Here is a 13,805-nt window from a genome sequence, read left to right on the forward strand (position 1 = left end):
AACACCCTGTGCATTTTTTCTAGCCTATACCCCCACCAAGAGATAAGCATTACTCTGATATCTGTCACAATAGATTAGTTTTTCTAATTCTTGAACTTTATATAAATTGCATCATATCTTCTTGTGTATTTGGCTTAGAGATTCATCCGTGTTGCTGCCTGTATCAGTAGCTCACTCCCTTTTATTGATGAAAGGCATTCACTATATGGGTGGACTAAAATTGTTTAGCTATACTCCTATTGATGGTGTTGAGATTTTTCCATTTTTAACTGTTATGAATATAATTGCTATAAGCATCCTTTGCATGATCTTTTTGGATTTAGGGGTTTATTTATCTTAAGTTCATACCTAGAAGTGAAATTCCTGGGTCCCTGGACTAGATATTGAACTTTATTAAGATGGGGCCTTTTTCAGGTGTGGGGAATCTCTAGTCAAGAGCTCTTCAGGAACATTCTCTTCTATCCCTCCAACTGGCCCTGACACTCATTGACAAACCTAGGCAGGATGCAGAAGCCCTTAACCCTTCCTGCTTTCGGAGAGTTTCCAGATGGCTTGAGGACAGCAAGGGGTCAAAATGTACCAAATCATATCCCAGTTATCAGCATGAGGACACAGAAGGGATCAAAATGTACCAAATCACATGCCAGTGATGAACTCAGTTATCCTTACAGCTGATGGTGCTGGAAGGGCCCCAAGGGCCAGGGCCTTAGCAGCGGGATATGATGCTTTTCGCCTGAAGGGACAGGATTTACAGCAGGTGATCAGAAGCCACTACATGCAGACAACTCAGTGCTATAGGACCTGGGGACCTGTTGTTCGGGACCAGGTCACAACAGGTGATAATGGGGTCCCTTTATATCCGCCCTAGAGCAAAGCCAAAGGATTGAAAAGGCATGAGCTTCCATGACCCTGAGAGGGTCTGTGAGGCAGGACTGACACACAGACGAGAACTGTGTGGAAAGAGCACTGCCCAGGAGGCTGGACACTGCCCTGGATTAGCTGTGGGACCTGAACAAGTCATGTCACTGCTCTGTGCCTCTCCCTTCCTCTGCAAAGCGAGGGTCACAGGCTCATGTCTGCAACACCCTTTCATCTCCCTAGGTGGTCTCCCATTCTTTACTCCCCTGAGTGGTGCCTAAGGACTAGGTGAAAACATGACTCTGGGACATCCTCCCTGACCCCATAAGCAGAGCTGGGCACCCGGCTCAGAACCGTGGCCATTGCTCTTCCCCATAAGGCCACTGCTGTGCTCATCACATGGCATACTATATGCCTGTCCATGCCTGTCAGCTGCCTCTAGGCTATGAACTCCAGGACAGCAGGGACATTGGCCTAGCACAGTGCCTGGATCACATTTGATACATATTCAATACATGTTTGTGGAATAAACAGCAGGCCTTTAAAATTTCAAACGGCTAAATAAGTGTGTGGAAAGGAACAATTTCTAGGGATGTTTATACTGTCGTGACATGTCCGGCTTTATAAAATAGGTCTTCTATATTGAACTGATTAAACGATAATGTATGTTTAATTCCTTGGAGGAATCTAACTGGAAGCCCTGAGGTTGGGTCTTGAGGAACTAGAATTTTTTTTAAAGCTTCCCATGCAATTTTAATGTGCGGCTGGAATGGAGTACCACAGATCTAGGAAGCTGTGATATAAAGAACCAAAAGGTCCATGCTTTAGTAAAATAAAGAATCCTTCAATGAAGCAAGTAATTCCCAAATTTGCCCATTCTGCAAATTCAGATTTTCGGAAATTTCTTGGCACTGGAATAATATCCTTAACTACTGAAAACCTGGGGTATCAGCTTCTTTTGCAACTAATCTCTCTTGATTAAAAATCATAAGAGCATTTTATAGATTGGGTACAGTTCTGCTGATGCTTGGAGAAAGGGAACTGATGAAAAAGGGGACTTTCTTTACCCTTCTCCTCTTCTTGGAGAAGGTGGCCTTGTGGCACCCAGATTGCTTTGGGATAGAAGAAGAAAAACACCCTAGGCAGAATATCTGTGTACAGACACAACTAGAGGTGGACTAAGTCATCCTCTGGGTGGCAGCATTTTTCCATCCACATATGGCCAAGGGCCAAACATACGGACAGATTCTTTACTCCTTTGACTTTTATCAAACTCCCAGAAATAAATGCTGGGTACTAGATATGCCAAGACTCTAAAGGAAAAAAAAAACATTTACAGAATATAAAAATGACCAAAGAAATTTCTGCAGTAAAATAGCTTATGTAAAGGATTTTAATATTCCAACTCTTGGAGACCCTCTAAGCTACCCCAAAGCCCTTTTTAAATTCTAAAAAGCTCTTTATGATTTGCTCCAAGAGGGAGAAGGCATTGATAATGTCCAGGCTCATATATCATTTCTAAAATGTAGAAACTGTAATAGTAGTAAATATACCATTTACTGTAAATATACCATTTGCTGAGTGCATGCCATGTTATTAGCAAGTGTGAGCTGAGTTCAAACTCTGGTGGTTACCAGCTGTGACTTTGGGCCTGTGACTTAATCCCTCAGATTTCCTCATTTGTACAATGAAGATATAAATAGCACCTCCTCCTAGAGTTGTCATGAAAATTATTGAGATAATCCATACAAAGTGTTTAACATGGTAAGCACTCATCGAATATTAATCAAATCATTCTAGTATCCTCAATCTTAAGAAACATGCCACAAAATATGTCATCTCCATTTTCTAGAAGATGGAATCTAGGCCAAGGAAGAGGAAAAGTGACTTGCTCAAGCCCCCGGGGCCAATATATGGAGGAGCCAGAACTTGCACCCAGATGTTGAACCAGCCTCCACAGGCAGCTTGTTCATTACTCTGCTCTGCAGACTAAGTCACACCTTCATAATCATGGCTGTCACTGGTAGCAGCTTTAAGTGGTTTCAGTTTCATTGGTTTCACCAAACAAACATTACTGGATTTAAAAGAAAAAAATACCCTTCTGTAATCATGTTTCTTAAGGTCTTTTTCGGGATTTAGCGGTCAAGTTTCAGAGGCCATGTGGTTCCCAAGAGTCATACTATGATGAAGAACGCCTGGTGTCCTCAGGTGTTCTATGGCAAGCCTTAATTTGGCTCAGAGTCAGATCATTACCTTTGAGATTTTGTCTAGGTCAGGGGTCAGCAAATCTGGTGACTGCTTGTTTTTGCAAATAAAGTTTTATTGGAACACAGAAGCACCCGTTGTCAATGTATTGCCTATGTCTGCTTTTGCACTTAGCAGAGCTGAGTAGTTGCAACAAAACACTATGATCCATGAATCCTAAAATATTTACTATCTGACCACTTATAGAAAAATTTGCTGACCCCTCCCGGGTCTAGTCTACTGTTTGTAAGCACATCATAGCAAAAGGACTTGCTTGAACTTAATAGCAATAAAAGTATGCTCTCTGGAGTAACTCATCTCCTTACTGGTTTGCATGTGGATGCCAGTGCCTTCTGCACGGTGGGAAGTGTGATTTGAACCAGTGCCTCTTGAAATATCCTCTTCCTGATGGTGCTGCTGTCATAATCATATTGCTGTCAATACAGAGATAGAAACATATGCTAAATAGCAACATTGCAATCTGTTAACTTTTGCTTAAACAAAAACTCAGTCACTCACTTGTCTCTGTTTTTCCCCTAATTTCTGAGGACACTTGTGGTGTTTCTAAGGTCTCAGAGATCTTATCATGCAATTCTCTCAACCCTGGGTGGAGGGTACGACTATTAGTGACCCATCTTATCCTCCCCTCTTACAGATAGGGAAACTGAGGCAAGACCAAAACAATAACTTCTTCATTATAAAGAAGTTGGGGACAGAACTGGGGAGTGAGTTTGTATGTCATCACCCCTGTCCTGGGTGGCTCCATAGGAGCCACAGTCATCTACTTCTTTCACTCTATATCCTAAAAGCAGGATTAGTGGGTTGTAATGGTTTCCACAAGGGAAGACAGAGTCTGGATCATTGCAACCTTAACACTGTGGCATGTTAACCAAAGTTTAGTATCTAGACCAAGAAAGATGATCATTCACTGTTCTGCATGGAATAGTCAAGCCTAGGGACCACAGTTTGGTTTTAGATGATACTTTAAGGGGAACACAGACAAACCGGAACATAGTCACAGGCATGTGAGTAGAATGGTTAAAGACATGAAGGCATTCATACCAGAAATAATAGCTTTGGGTGAAATTATAGCTCCCCTCCTCTCTTCTTATTCTGAGCTTTGAAAATAACCAAAGGCTACTATGTTGAGGGACATGGACAGGGAGGACAGAACTAGAATCACCAATGGTGAGAACTTTGGCTTCACATCAGGTAGTATGTTCTTGCGGTTAAAGGTGTCCAGAGAAGGAATGGACTGTCCTGAAAGGTATAAAGTGTCCTAACACTGGACGTGTTATTGACGTTGATTCTATCTTTTCTTTCCAATTGAAAGCTCATTATTATTTGTGTTATCATAATAAAAATTGCTTTTTTATTTGCTTTTTAAATTTGCTTTATTTATTTATTTTATTGCTCAGTGATTTGGTTGCCAGAGTTTCCTACTTTCTGTGAGGTATTAAGATTGGGTCTAAAATTCAGGGACCACCTTCTAGGCTCTGTGGGACTTTTATCTTCTGCTTCAAGGCACTGTTTAAGGGAATAGGTAGTAAGAAACTAGTGGGCTAAGTTTAAGAATAGTTTGAGCTCTAGGCTCACCATTGACTAGCCTGTTGAGCTTAAGTAAGTCACGCTAGCTCTTAGTGGGTCACTTTCCTCATCTTTACAATGGAGACATATTCTAATCATATCACAAGTCCATGTGAGAATCGAACAAAACAGGATAGGTTAAAAACAAAAAAAGCTTTAAAAATACACCAGTGTAAGCTGTTACTATTAAAAACCATTTTGATATATACTTAAGCAGTAAGCACAATAAAAACAATTTCACATGGTGGGCATCTTTTTTTTTTTTTTTGGAGTACTTCCTTTGCCAGGAGATTTCGATTTTTCTAAAAACTGTTGGCCAATTTAAATGGGTTTTACTATATCGTAAGCTCTTTGAAGGAGGCTGTGTATTGGCTATCACAGGTAATACCTACCACAATTTTTTGCTTACAGTGGACAGGCAATAAATATCAAGTGCAACTGCTATGAATGTAAGCTGGGAACAGGTCACTTCTAGCTGATGGACAATGATACTGAGGACCTGCGGTCCCTAAAGCTGCCACTAGATGCCAGAACAGGCATGAAAGTTATGCGGGGGGGGGGGGGGGGGTACCGGATGCCTGGTAGCCATTGCTACCTCAAGGGGGCAAAGGGGCCGGATTACAAACAGGGAGTGTGAAAGAGAACTTGGTATTTTCCACTTAACAAAAGCAGGGGTCACGCTCTTGTTTTATGCTTCCCACAAATGAGAGAATGGTTTTACCTTTAAGACTCGGAGCTTAACCTTCTCAATGGCGACCGCAGTTCTGGATGCCTCTCCTTGGAGGTGTGGGGAAAGCAATTGCTCGAAAGTGAATACTGCATTCTCCGTTAACTAGAAACCAAAAGCGACACAGAACGACACCTGGTCAGAGGCCAGGGTCTCTGCCCTGGAGCAGGGAGGGGATGACCATCACAGTCCCCTCAGGCACTACTCTGGGGCCACCCAGAAGAACAGATCCTCACGCCCTCCACCTGGGCTGTGAAATAAATAGGCACCTGGCCACAGGGGGATCAGTAAGAGTCTAAGAAATAAGCACACGCTCACACTCGCGTGTTGGCATGTATACGTGTATTTTTTTCCCCTCCTCTCTTCTTATTCTCTGAGCTAGAAAACCTATGGAGGCCATGGGATTGAGAATACCATCCTCCCCTGTGGTCAACCCCTTTCTCCAGTCTCTGTACCTGCAGCCAGGCCTTGACAAAGTGAGGTGGGAAGCTTCTCCAGTGATTTTTTGGCTGCTTTAATCCTGCACTTCCACTCTTCGGTGGATGCAAACCACACCAGCACACCTCTCTCCACTTCCAGCCTACCACCTCACTTCTCTGCCTTTCTCTGACGGACTGGAAGGGAGGCAGGGCCAGGGCTTGGTGGGGAGAATGGCTGATGTGCTCAAGGGTCAGGAAACGGAAGCGATTGAGATTTCTTATTCTCCGCACGTGTGCCTGTATCAGCTTCACTGGGTTCAGCATCACCAAAGGGGCTTCTGTTAAACTGTTGCCCAGTTTTGTTCCTGGTCCATTTTTAATCCTTCACAACTCAGAGGTGAGATAATACGGTGTATCACTTAATCCATCCTGTAACTTTTAAGGACAAAAATGCTCCTTTCTTCCCCAAGCCTGTGATCTCAAAGCATGAACACATACCTTTGTTATAGCACTCTCAAACACTGTTAGTGACTTATCTAAGCATCTGTCTCTGAAGTGGGGTCTGGCACACTGTCCAGCCCCCTAGGGAGTTCCCCCAGAACACCTCTGAAGTAGAATTGGTCTTTTATGGCTTCAGTGATCACATCTTTTCTTCATTTAGAAAGCACTAGGGTATGAAAAGAATTTATAGTTGTTCCTGGAGAAAAAGTTCCTTATGGGGGAAAAAAGGTAGATCTATCAAGTAGATCCAAGAAATCCAAATAGGAAGCCATGATTGGTTGATTTATTCATTGATTTACTCTTAACCAGGTTAGGGAATTAATTTAATCCAGTAGTTCTCCATTCTGGCTGCATATTAGAAGCAGTGGGCATAGGAGTAGGGGAAACCACCAGGAGTGGGGTCTAGACATCAGGACTTCTCAAAAGCTCTCCAGATGATTCAAATGTGCAGTCAAGGTTAAAAGCACTGGTTTGACAAATCAAGTAATTATCAGTTAATGCTACTTTATTTCCCTGAAATGTTTTTTTTTTCTTTCTTTCTTTCTGATGCTCATCCACATGGAAGAAAGATGAAGCCAGCGGGGAGGACAAAGTACATCCTCACACCACATGATGAAGAAATCGCGGAGAAATGGACCTCATGGCCCAGGGCGACACTAGCACACCAATCTCACCAGCCAGCCCCAGTTTCTCTGCTGTCTCCATCCCCACCCCCACGGAGGCCCCTGCTGCTCCCACCTCTTGCATGTAGTTCTGGGTCCTCTGGACCACCAGATCGACGTGGGGGAATCTGAAGCGGCTCTTGAGATCCTGCAGGCGTTCCTGGAGCAGGTTGACTTTGATATAACAAGGTTCCATCTTCACAGAATCCAGTGGAAGATTCATAAGCCGGTCTAGATGCTGCATTTTGGTGAAGGGAAAAGTTAAATACCTTCAGACTCAGGAGCAATTTTGCATGCATATTACATATTACATAAAGTCTAAACAATCAGATGTATATTATTAGAATGAATCGCTTCTTAGGTCACTATATCAATGACATTTCAATTGTCTTGCTTCCCTCCTTCAGGGGTCCCTGGGGCAGTTCTATTGCTAGGGCAGGGACTAATAGAGGACCCGGCTGGAGGATGCAAGGACCCAGGGAAGCATTTGGGGGGCTCCAATCTTAGCTCTTGATGGACTCCAGGCTCCCACCTCCAGAACTCGAGAACTAGGCGGGCAGGCTCCCTGGCACCTGGAATTGCTGCTGGGCCCACACGCCTCCCAGGCCTTCTTTAATGAGTGCCATGCACTTACAAAACCTCAGAAAGGTCGGGATGTCCTCGCACCTGGGACTCTGGGAATGAAGCCAGAATCTCCCCAGTTCTCGGAGGTTCTGTCAGTGCCCACAGAGACTCCCTCTGCTGTAGGTTCTCTATGGTGCCAGTGGGTAAGGAGGTGGGTGGTAGGAAGAAGCCTGGCCTAGGAGAGGCATCCAGGTTAGAAACTGGGATCCCTCCCCTTCTGGCTTGCATGAGCAGTGACTTGGTCAGTGAGGCCACAGGGCTTCCAGCATGAGGGCAGCGACGGACCGCCTCCACTAGAGACGTCAGGTTTTACCAACATGCTCTTACACCGCGACTGTTGTCAAGATAAAGCATCCTATTTTCCAAGCTTATTTTAAACTAATTTTTAAAATTGAATACTGCATTTCTAGAATAAGCAGGACGGTGGGTGGAGAAAGAGAAGATAGAAAGATATTGAAAATGTATGCTCAGGGAGAAGTGGGGAGTAATACTGAGTAACTGTGAGTAATATCGGATGTGCTTTCTGATTTTCAAGTCACAGAAAAGAGACAGATCTAGACTTCTAGGTGCCTCTAAATAGGAATTGTTAAAGGGCCCATTTTTTTGTGTGTTTTTAAAAAGAAAACGTTATTCTTGTTGAGAAGTGAGCTGCGAGAGCCTCACTGAAGTGGAGTGAATGAGCACACACGTGGGGTCAAACTTGTCCCTCCTCACATGATATGTACTGTATTTATTTTTAAGAAATAACAATTAAGCAGGCAGGAGAGGGAAAATGGGTTACTGCTTGGCTTCTGTCAGACCCACCAAAGTTTAAACAAGTGGTAATACCTATTGCGGATGGGCATATGGAAGAAAGTCCTCTGCCATACCCAATTGGTAGAAACGTAAAATTTAAATCCCCTTTTTTTTGAAATGCAAATGGCAACATCTGTTAACAGGAGAAATAAACCTACCTTTCAACCTAGCGATCCTGCTTTAGGAATCTATCCCACAGGCATGAAAGCATCAGAGCATAATATATGTAACAAGGTTATTTATTGCAGCTTTGTCCATGATGCCAGCAACATTTGGATAGTTGAATAAATCATGGTACATTCATATGTGAAATATTATGTAGCCATTAAAAGAATGATTTAGAGCTAGAACGGCTAACTTGAAGACAGTTTCATGAGGTATGTTTGAATGAGAACACTGATAAACAGAGTAGGATCTGTAATACGATCCCATTTTTCTAACGAACAATCTGAAAAACCAGCCTGTAAATGTGTATGTTTTATATGATATAGAAACATGGGGAAAAGGACAGAATGGCATATGCTAAGATGTTAACACTAGTGACTTGTAGGGAGGTGGGTGGTGCCAGGGTACGAGGGAGAGTAAAGGCAAGGTTTAAAAAAGGCTGGAAAAACAAAATTCAAAATATTCATAAAATTTATCTTGTTTCTGTATAATTACATGCGTATGTATGCATAAAGATATAAGGGGGGAGAAAAGAGAGGTATCTGGTTTTATCCACTGACTGGTAGCGATGTGTCAAGAGTAAAACCAAGTTGCCACGTTATGTCTGTCAGTGATTCTTGAACTTCAGGGTGCATCACATCCTTGGGGGGCCCTTGTAAACCAGACTGCTGGGCCCTACCTCCCCTCTGCCCAAGTTTCTGATTCAGTACAGAGTTGGTGGGGGGCTGAGAATTTGTGTTTTTAACAGCCAGGTGATAATGACGCTGCTGGTCCAGGGACCACACTTTGAGAAACATTGTTTTTATCATGAGTCTTATTATTGGAAACAAATCAACAAAAAAACTTTATATAAATGACGGTATATGCTTCTATATTTGTATGAACAAGAAAAAATTATGTGAAAACACATTCTAAGCTATTTATATCAGTTAATTCAGGGAGTCAGGAGTCGAGGTGGTGTAGGTGTTGGGGTGGGTATGGGTGATCAATTATGCTCATATATATGAGCATATTGCTTCACTTGTGCAAGCATATTATTATTCTTGCAACTTGAAAACCATTGATAAAGGAAATCAGGTGAATGGACTGATGGATGGGGTGGCTGGAGGAATGGAAGAACTAGATGAATGAGAGAAGGAAGGGAAGGAGAGGGAAAGAAGGAAGAAAGGAAAGTAAGCATGAATGCAGATAGAGCACCAAGGAAAAGGCAGCCCCATGCAGACCATTCACACTGAATTCCTTGGCTTCATATCTACCTCTTTTAGCTGGGCGTTGTCTTTGGTGGTCTGAAAGTTCTGGGTAAGTTCATCCACTTCTTTTTCAAAGAGTGAGCGTACTTCACTGAATCCTGAGCTCACTGGCCCCATGAGCTCCTCCAGGATGGACGCCAAGAATGGTTGAACACTCTCCGCACAGCTTCTCTCTGCTGGCTCGGCCACCATTGCTGAGATAGGAAACAGCCAGAAAACCATCACTTGTTACAGGCAAAGTTGAGTTCAGAGTCACTGGAGCCAGGCCACGGCTGGGCAGTGCCCACAGAGCCATTTAACAGCCAAAGCAAGCTCAAATGGGCAAGACAGACCAGCACAGGGAGTCCTGTGCCAGCATCACCAGAATGGAAAGCCATTAGATGCTTTCAGAATTGAAATAAACAGTCCCTCCTCTCCCCAAGCTTTCCCCTGCCCTGGGATGAAATGCATTTTTCTGCATGGTGCCTGTAAACCTAATGCATGCAATGCCTAATACAAAAAAGAAAATGCTGGTGACCCTCCTGTTTACTATCAATCATCATTATATGTGCATAGCTTGTCTTCTAAGAAACACAGTTTACTAAGTTCTTTTAATTGAGGTATAACTGACATCTAACACTATGCTAGTTTCAGTTGTACAACATAATGATTCAATGCTTGTATATAACAATTTATTAAGTTTTAATAACTTCTCTAAGAGTTAATCAGCTCATATAATTCAATTCCCCTCCCCCTCCTCAAGAGACTTTTTAAAAATCAAGTACAGTCTTTTCTTGGGCAAACAGAAACAAATTGCATTAAAAACAAATGCCACCTACCTCTCATCCCCCAATTTTTGTTAAAAGGCTATTTTCTTCCCCTGATAATCAAGGAAAACATGTGCAGAGACAAAAATGTAGAGAGTGCAAAAAATTATAAAGAGGGAGGAAATAAATGTAACCACACTTCCCAGACTCAGTAAAGATGCTCATTTAGAAAGTCTGAATGGGACATGCAAAGCTCCATTTACTTATTTATTTATTTATTTATTTTTAATTAAAATTTTTTTTAAAGTTTATTTTCTTTTTTTAAATATAATTTATTGTCAAATTGGCTAACATACAGTGAGTACAGTGTGCTCTTGGTTTTGGGGGTAGATTCCCGTGATTCATTGTGCTTATTTTCATTTTTGAAAGAGAGAAAGGGAGACAGTGTGTGAGCACGGGAGAGGCAGACAGAGAGGGAGACAGAATCCAAAGCAGGCTCCAGTCTCCGAGCTGTCAGCACAGAGCCCCATGCAGGGCCCGAACCCGCGAACCGCGAGATCATGACCTTGGCTGAAGTCGGATGCTCAACCGACTGAGCCACCCAGGTGCCCCCCAAAGCTGCATTTTTTTAAAGTCCTAAGGTGACTGCCAAGACTAGCCAGGTTTAAGAGCAGTGAACTCGTGAAGGAAGCCTGAGCTGGAAACAGCCTGAGTTCGTTCTGTAAACTGGAAGGCTAGCTTTGTGGCGCTGGTAAGTCTCATAGCCTTGTCATGTAGTATCTCAGAACTAAGTAGGGAAGTGTAAGTGCATATGGGTGTCCAATCCTTCCATCTTATAGGTGGACAGTCAGAGGCCTGGAGGTGCCAGATGGCTTGATGAAGGTCACACCCTAATTTGCACATTTGGGACTGCACTTCGAGGGTATTTCTTAATGTTTTATTGGCAATAACTTGCTTACAGTGAGATGAACGGCCACGTTATTTCAATCTGCAGAAATATTTCACAGTAATGGGGGATCAGACTGCCTCTTCTAAGAATCTGAGATGACCAGTACTATTAGTATTATGAATGATTCACAAATATTTGGTATATAAAATATTAACGAGTCTTAGAACTGCTAGGATAAAAAAAAAACCTTTTGGTTATCTGATTTAAATATGAAACAATCTATGACTTCTACAAATGACTTGCTTGATACCAAAATGCAAAACTGTGTGTCAGGAGAATAAGTGAATGATTTATCAACTAACTTTGAGAGAAGAACTGTTTGAAAAGCATCTAACTGAAATTTCAGAATAATCACGAACACAGGCAGTATGCAGAAGAGATTTAGGGGTAGCTGGCCGGTTTCACCCACTGAGTGGGGAGGAAATGGGCACAGGGAGGGGCCGTGGAGAAACCTGTTCCTCTCTGCCTGATTCCCACTGATGCCTGCGCCGCCATGGGCTCTAGCCCCCTCCCTGAGCCTTTATTCAGTGTACCTTTCACCTTCTTTCCTCCACCTCTGCTTGTGAACGTCCCACTCACTTCCAGACCCAGTATAAACTTCACCCACTCAGACAGCCTAGAGCCCTGGAAACACCACACAGCTCCTGAACTGTGGTCTGCCTGCCAGTGTTTCCTTAGGGATTGGAATAAATTTTACATCCCACACGGATATGCTCTGTTGATTTTCAAGGACGTAGAGGCGCTGTTGTAATGAATACTGTCCGGTGACACAATGATTCATAAACCATCCAGAAGTTAGGGCAGCTGTGGAGAAGCCACTGAGCGGAGAGATTAAGGCAAAAAGTGCTAGAGTTTGAGGGGTTTGAAGCCTGACTCTGTTTTGTTATCTGGGGCAAGTTACCTAATCTCTGGCTCAGTTGTCTCATCTGGTAGGTGGAGATCATAAGAGTAATTACTTCTGAGTTTACTCTGTTCAAAATGCTTCGAAGCGTGTGTGGAGCTCTGGAAACCCTCACTCACTGTTAGCCCTCATCACACCTGTTGGCATCATCCTTTTTTCCAATCAACCCACACTAAAACAGCACTGTTGTTATGAGAGGCCCACATGGGTTTTGAAGTTGACATGGTTGCTGTTTATGAACCACTGTGCCCTCTGTTCCTGCTGCTCTTGTGGCATCTACCACCTTTTTTCCTGCTGTTTCAGTATCTGTAACATGCCTCCTCTCCTCCTTTTGTAAAATCGCATTGTCTTCTTTATATCCTCATAGCCTTTGTATTCAGTAGGAGCAGAATACATGCTTATTTTTTTTTAATTTTTAATGGTTATTTATTTTTGAGAGAGAGAGAGAGAGAGAGAGAGAGAGAGAGAGAGAGAGACTGTGAGTAAGGGAGGAGCAGAGGGAGAAGGAGACACAAAATCGGAAGCAGGCTCCAGACTCTGAGCTGTCGGCACAGAGTCTGACACGGGGCTCGAACCCACGAACCATGAGATCATGACCTGAGCCAAAGTAGGATGCTTAACCGACTGAGCCACCCAGGTGCCCAGAATACATGCTTATTGAATGAATAAATAATTGTGGGGCAGAATGAAAGATTGGTTGTTTTACTCTCAAGAATCATGTGGGAGGAAATGGGAAGAACAGGACTTAATACTCCCAAAGTTTTCTCGAAATACAAAGCCCTTTATTGACACAGGCTGAGGTATACAGTCAGCCCCTGAGCAATGCAAAGCTTAGGGGCGCTGACCCCCCTGTATAGTTGAAAATCTGTGTATAACTTTTGACTCCTCCAAAACTCAACTCCTAAGAGCCTACTGCTGACTGGAAGTCTCACCTATAACATACACAGTCAACGAACACATACTTTCTATGTCATCTGTATTACATACTGTATTCTTGCAATAAACAGAGCCAGAGAAAACAAAATGTTATTAAGAAAATCATTAGGGGGGCGCCTGGGTGGCGCAGTCGGTTAAGCGTCCGACTTCAGCCAGGTCACGATCTCGCGGTCCGTGAGTTCGAGCCCCGCGTCAGGCTCTGGGCTGATGGCTCGGAGCCTGGAGCCTGTTTCCGATTCTGTGTCTCTCTCTCTCTCTCTGCCCCTCCCCCGTTCATGCTCTGTCTCTCTCTGTCCCAAAAATAAATAAAAACGTTGGAAAAGAAAAAAAAAAACTTAAAAAAAAAAAAGAAAATCATTAGGAAAGGGAAATATATTTACAGTACTGTACTGTACTATAAGTGGATCTGTGCAGTTCAAACACCTGTTGTTCAAGGCTCAA

General features: G+C 43.1%; 1 protein-coding gene across 1 annotated transcript in view; it reads right to left on the reverse strand.

Moving 5' to 3' along the window:
* Positions 1–13,805, reverse strand: part of NIBAN1 (niban apoptosis regulator 1) — a 152,131-nt gene that overhangs the window by 6,723 nt on the left and 131,603 nt on the right. Inside the window, exons 9-12 of the mRNA XM_027074357.2 lie at positions 9,839–10,026; positions 7,075–7,236; positions 5,411–5,521; positions 3,429–3,536 (exon numbers count right to left, since the gene is read on the reverse strand). Of these exons, the coding sequence (XP_026930158.2) occupies positions 3,429–3,536; positions 5,411–5,521; positions 7,075–7,236; positions 9,839–10,026 (569 nt within the window). The remainder of the gene's footprint in view (positions 1–3,428; positions 3,537–5,410; positions 5,522–7,074; positions 7,237–9,838; positions 10,027–13,805) is intronic.

Source organism: Acinonyx jubatus, chromosome E4 (assembly GCF_027475565.1).
Source record: "Acinonyx jubatus isolate Ajub_Pintada_27869175 chromosome E4, VMU_Ajub_asm_v1.0, whole genome shotgun sequence".
Classification (NCBI taxonomy): Eukaryota; Metazoa; Chordata; class Mammalia; order Carnivora; family Felidae; genus Acinonyx; species Acinonyx jubatus.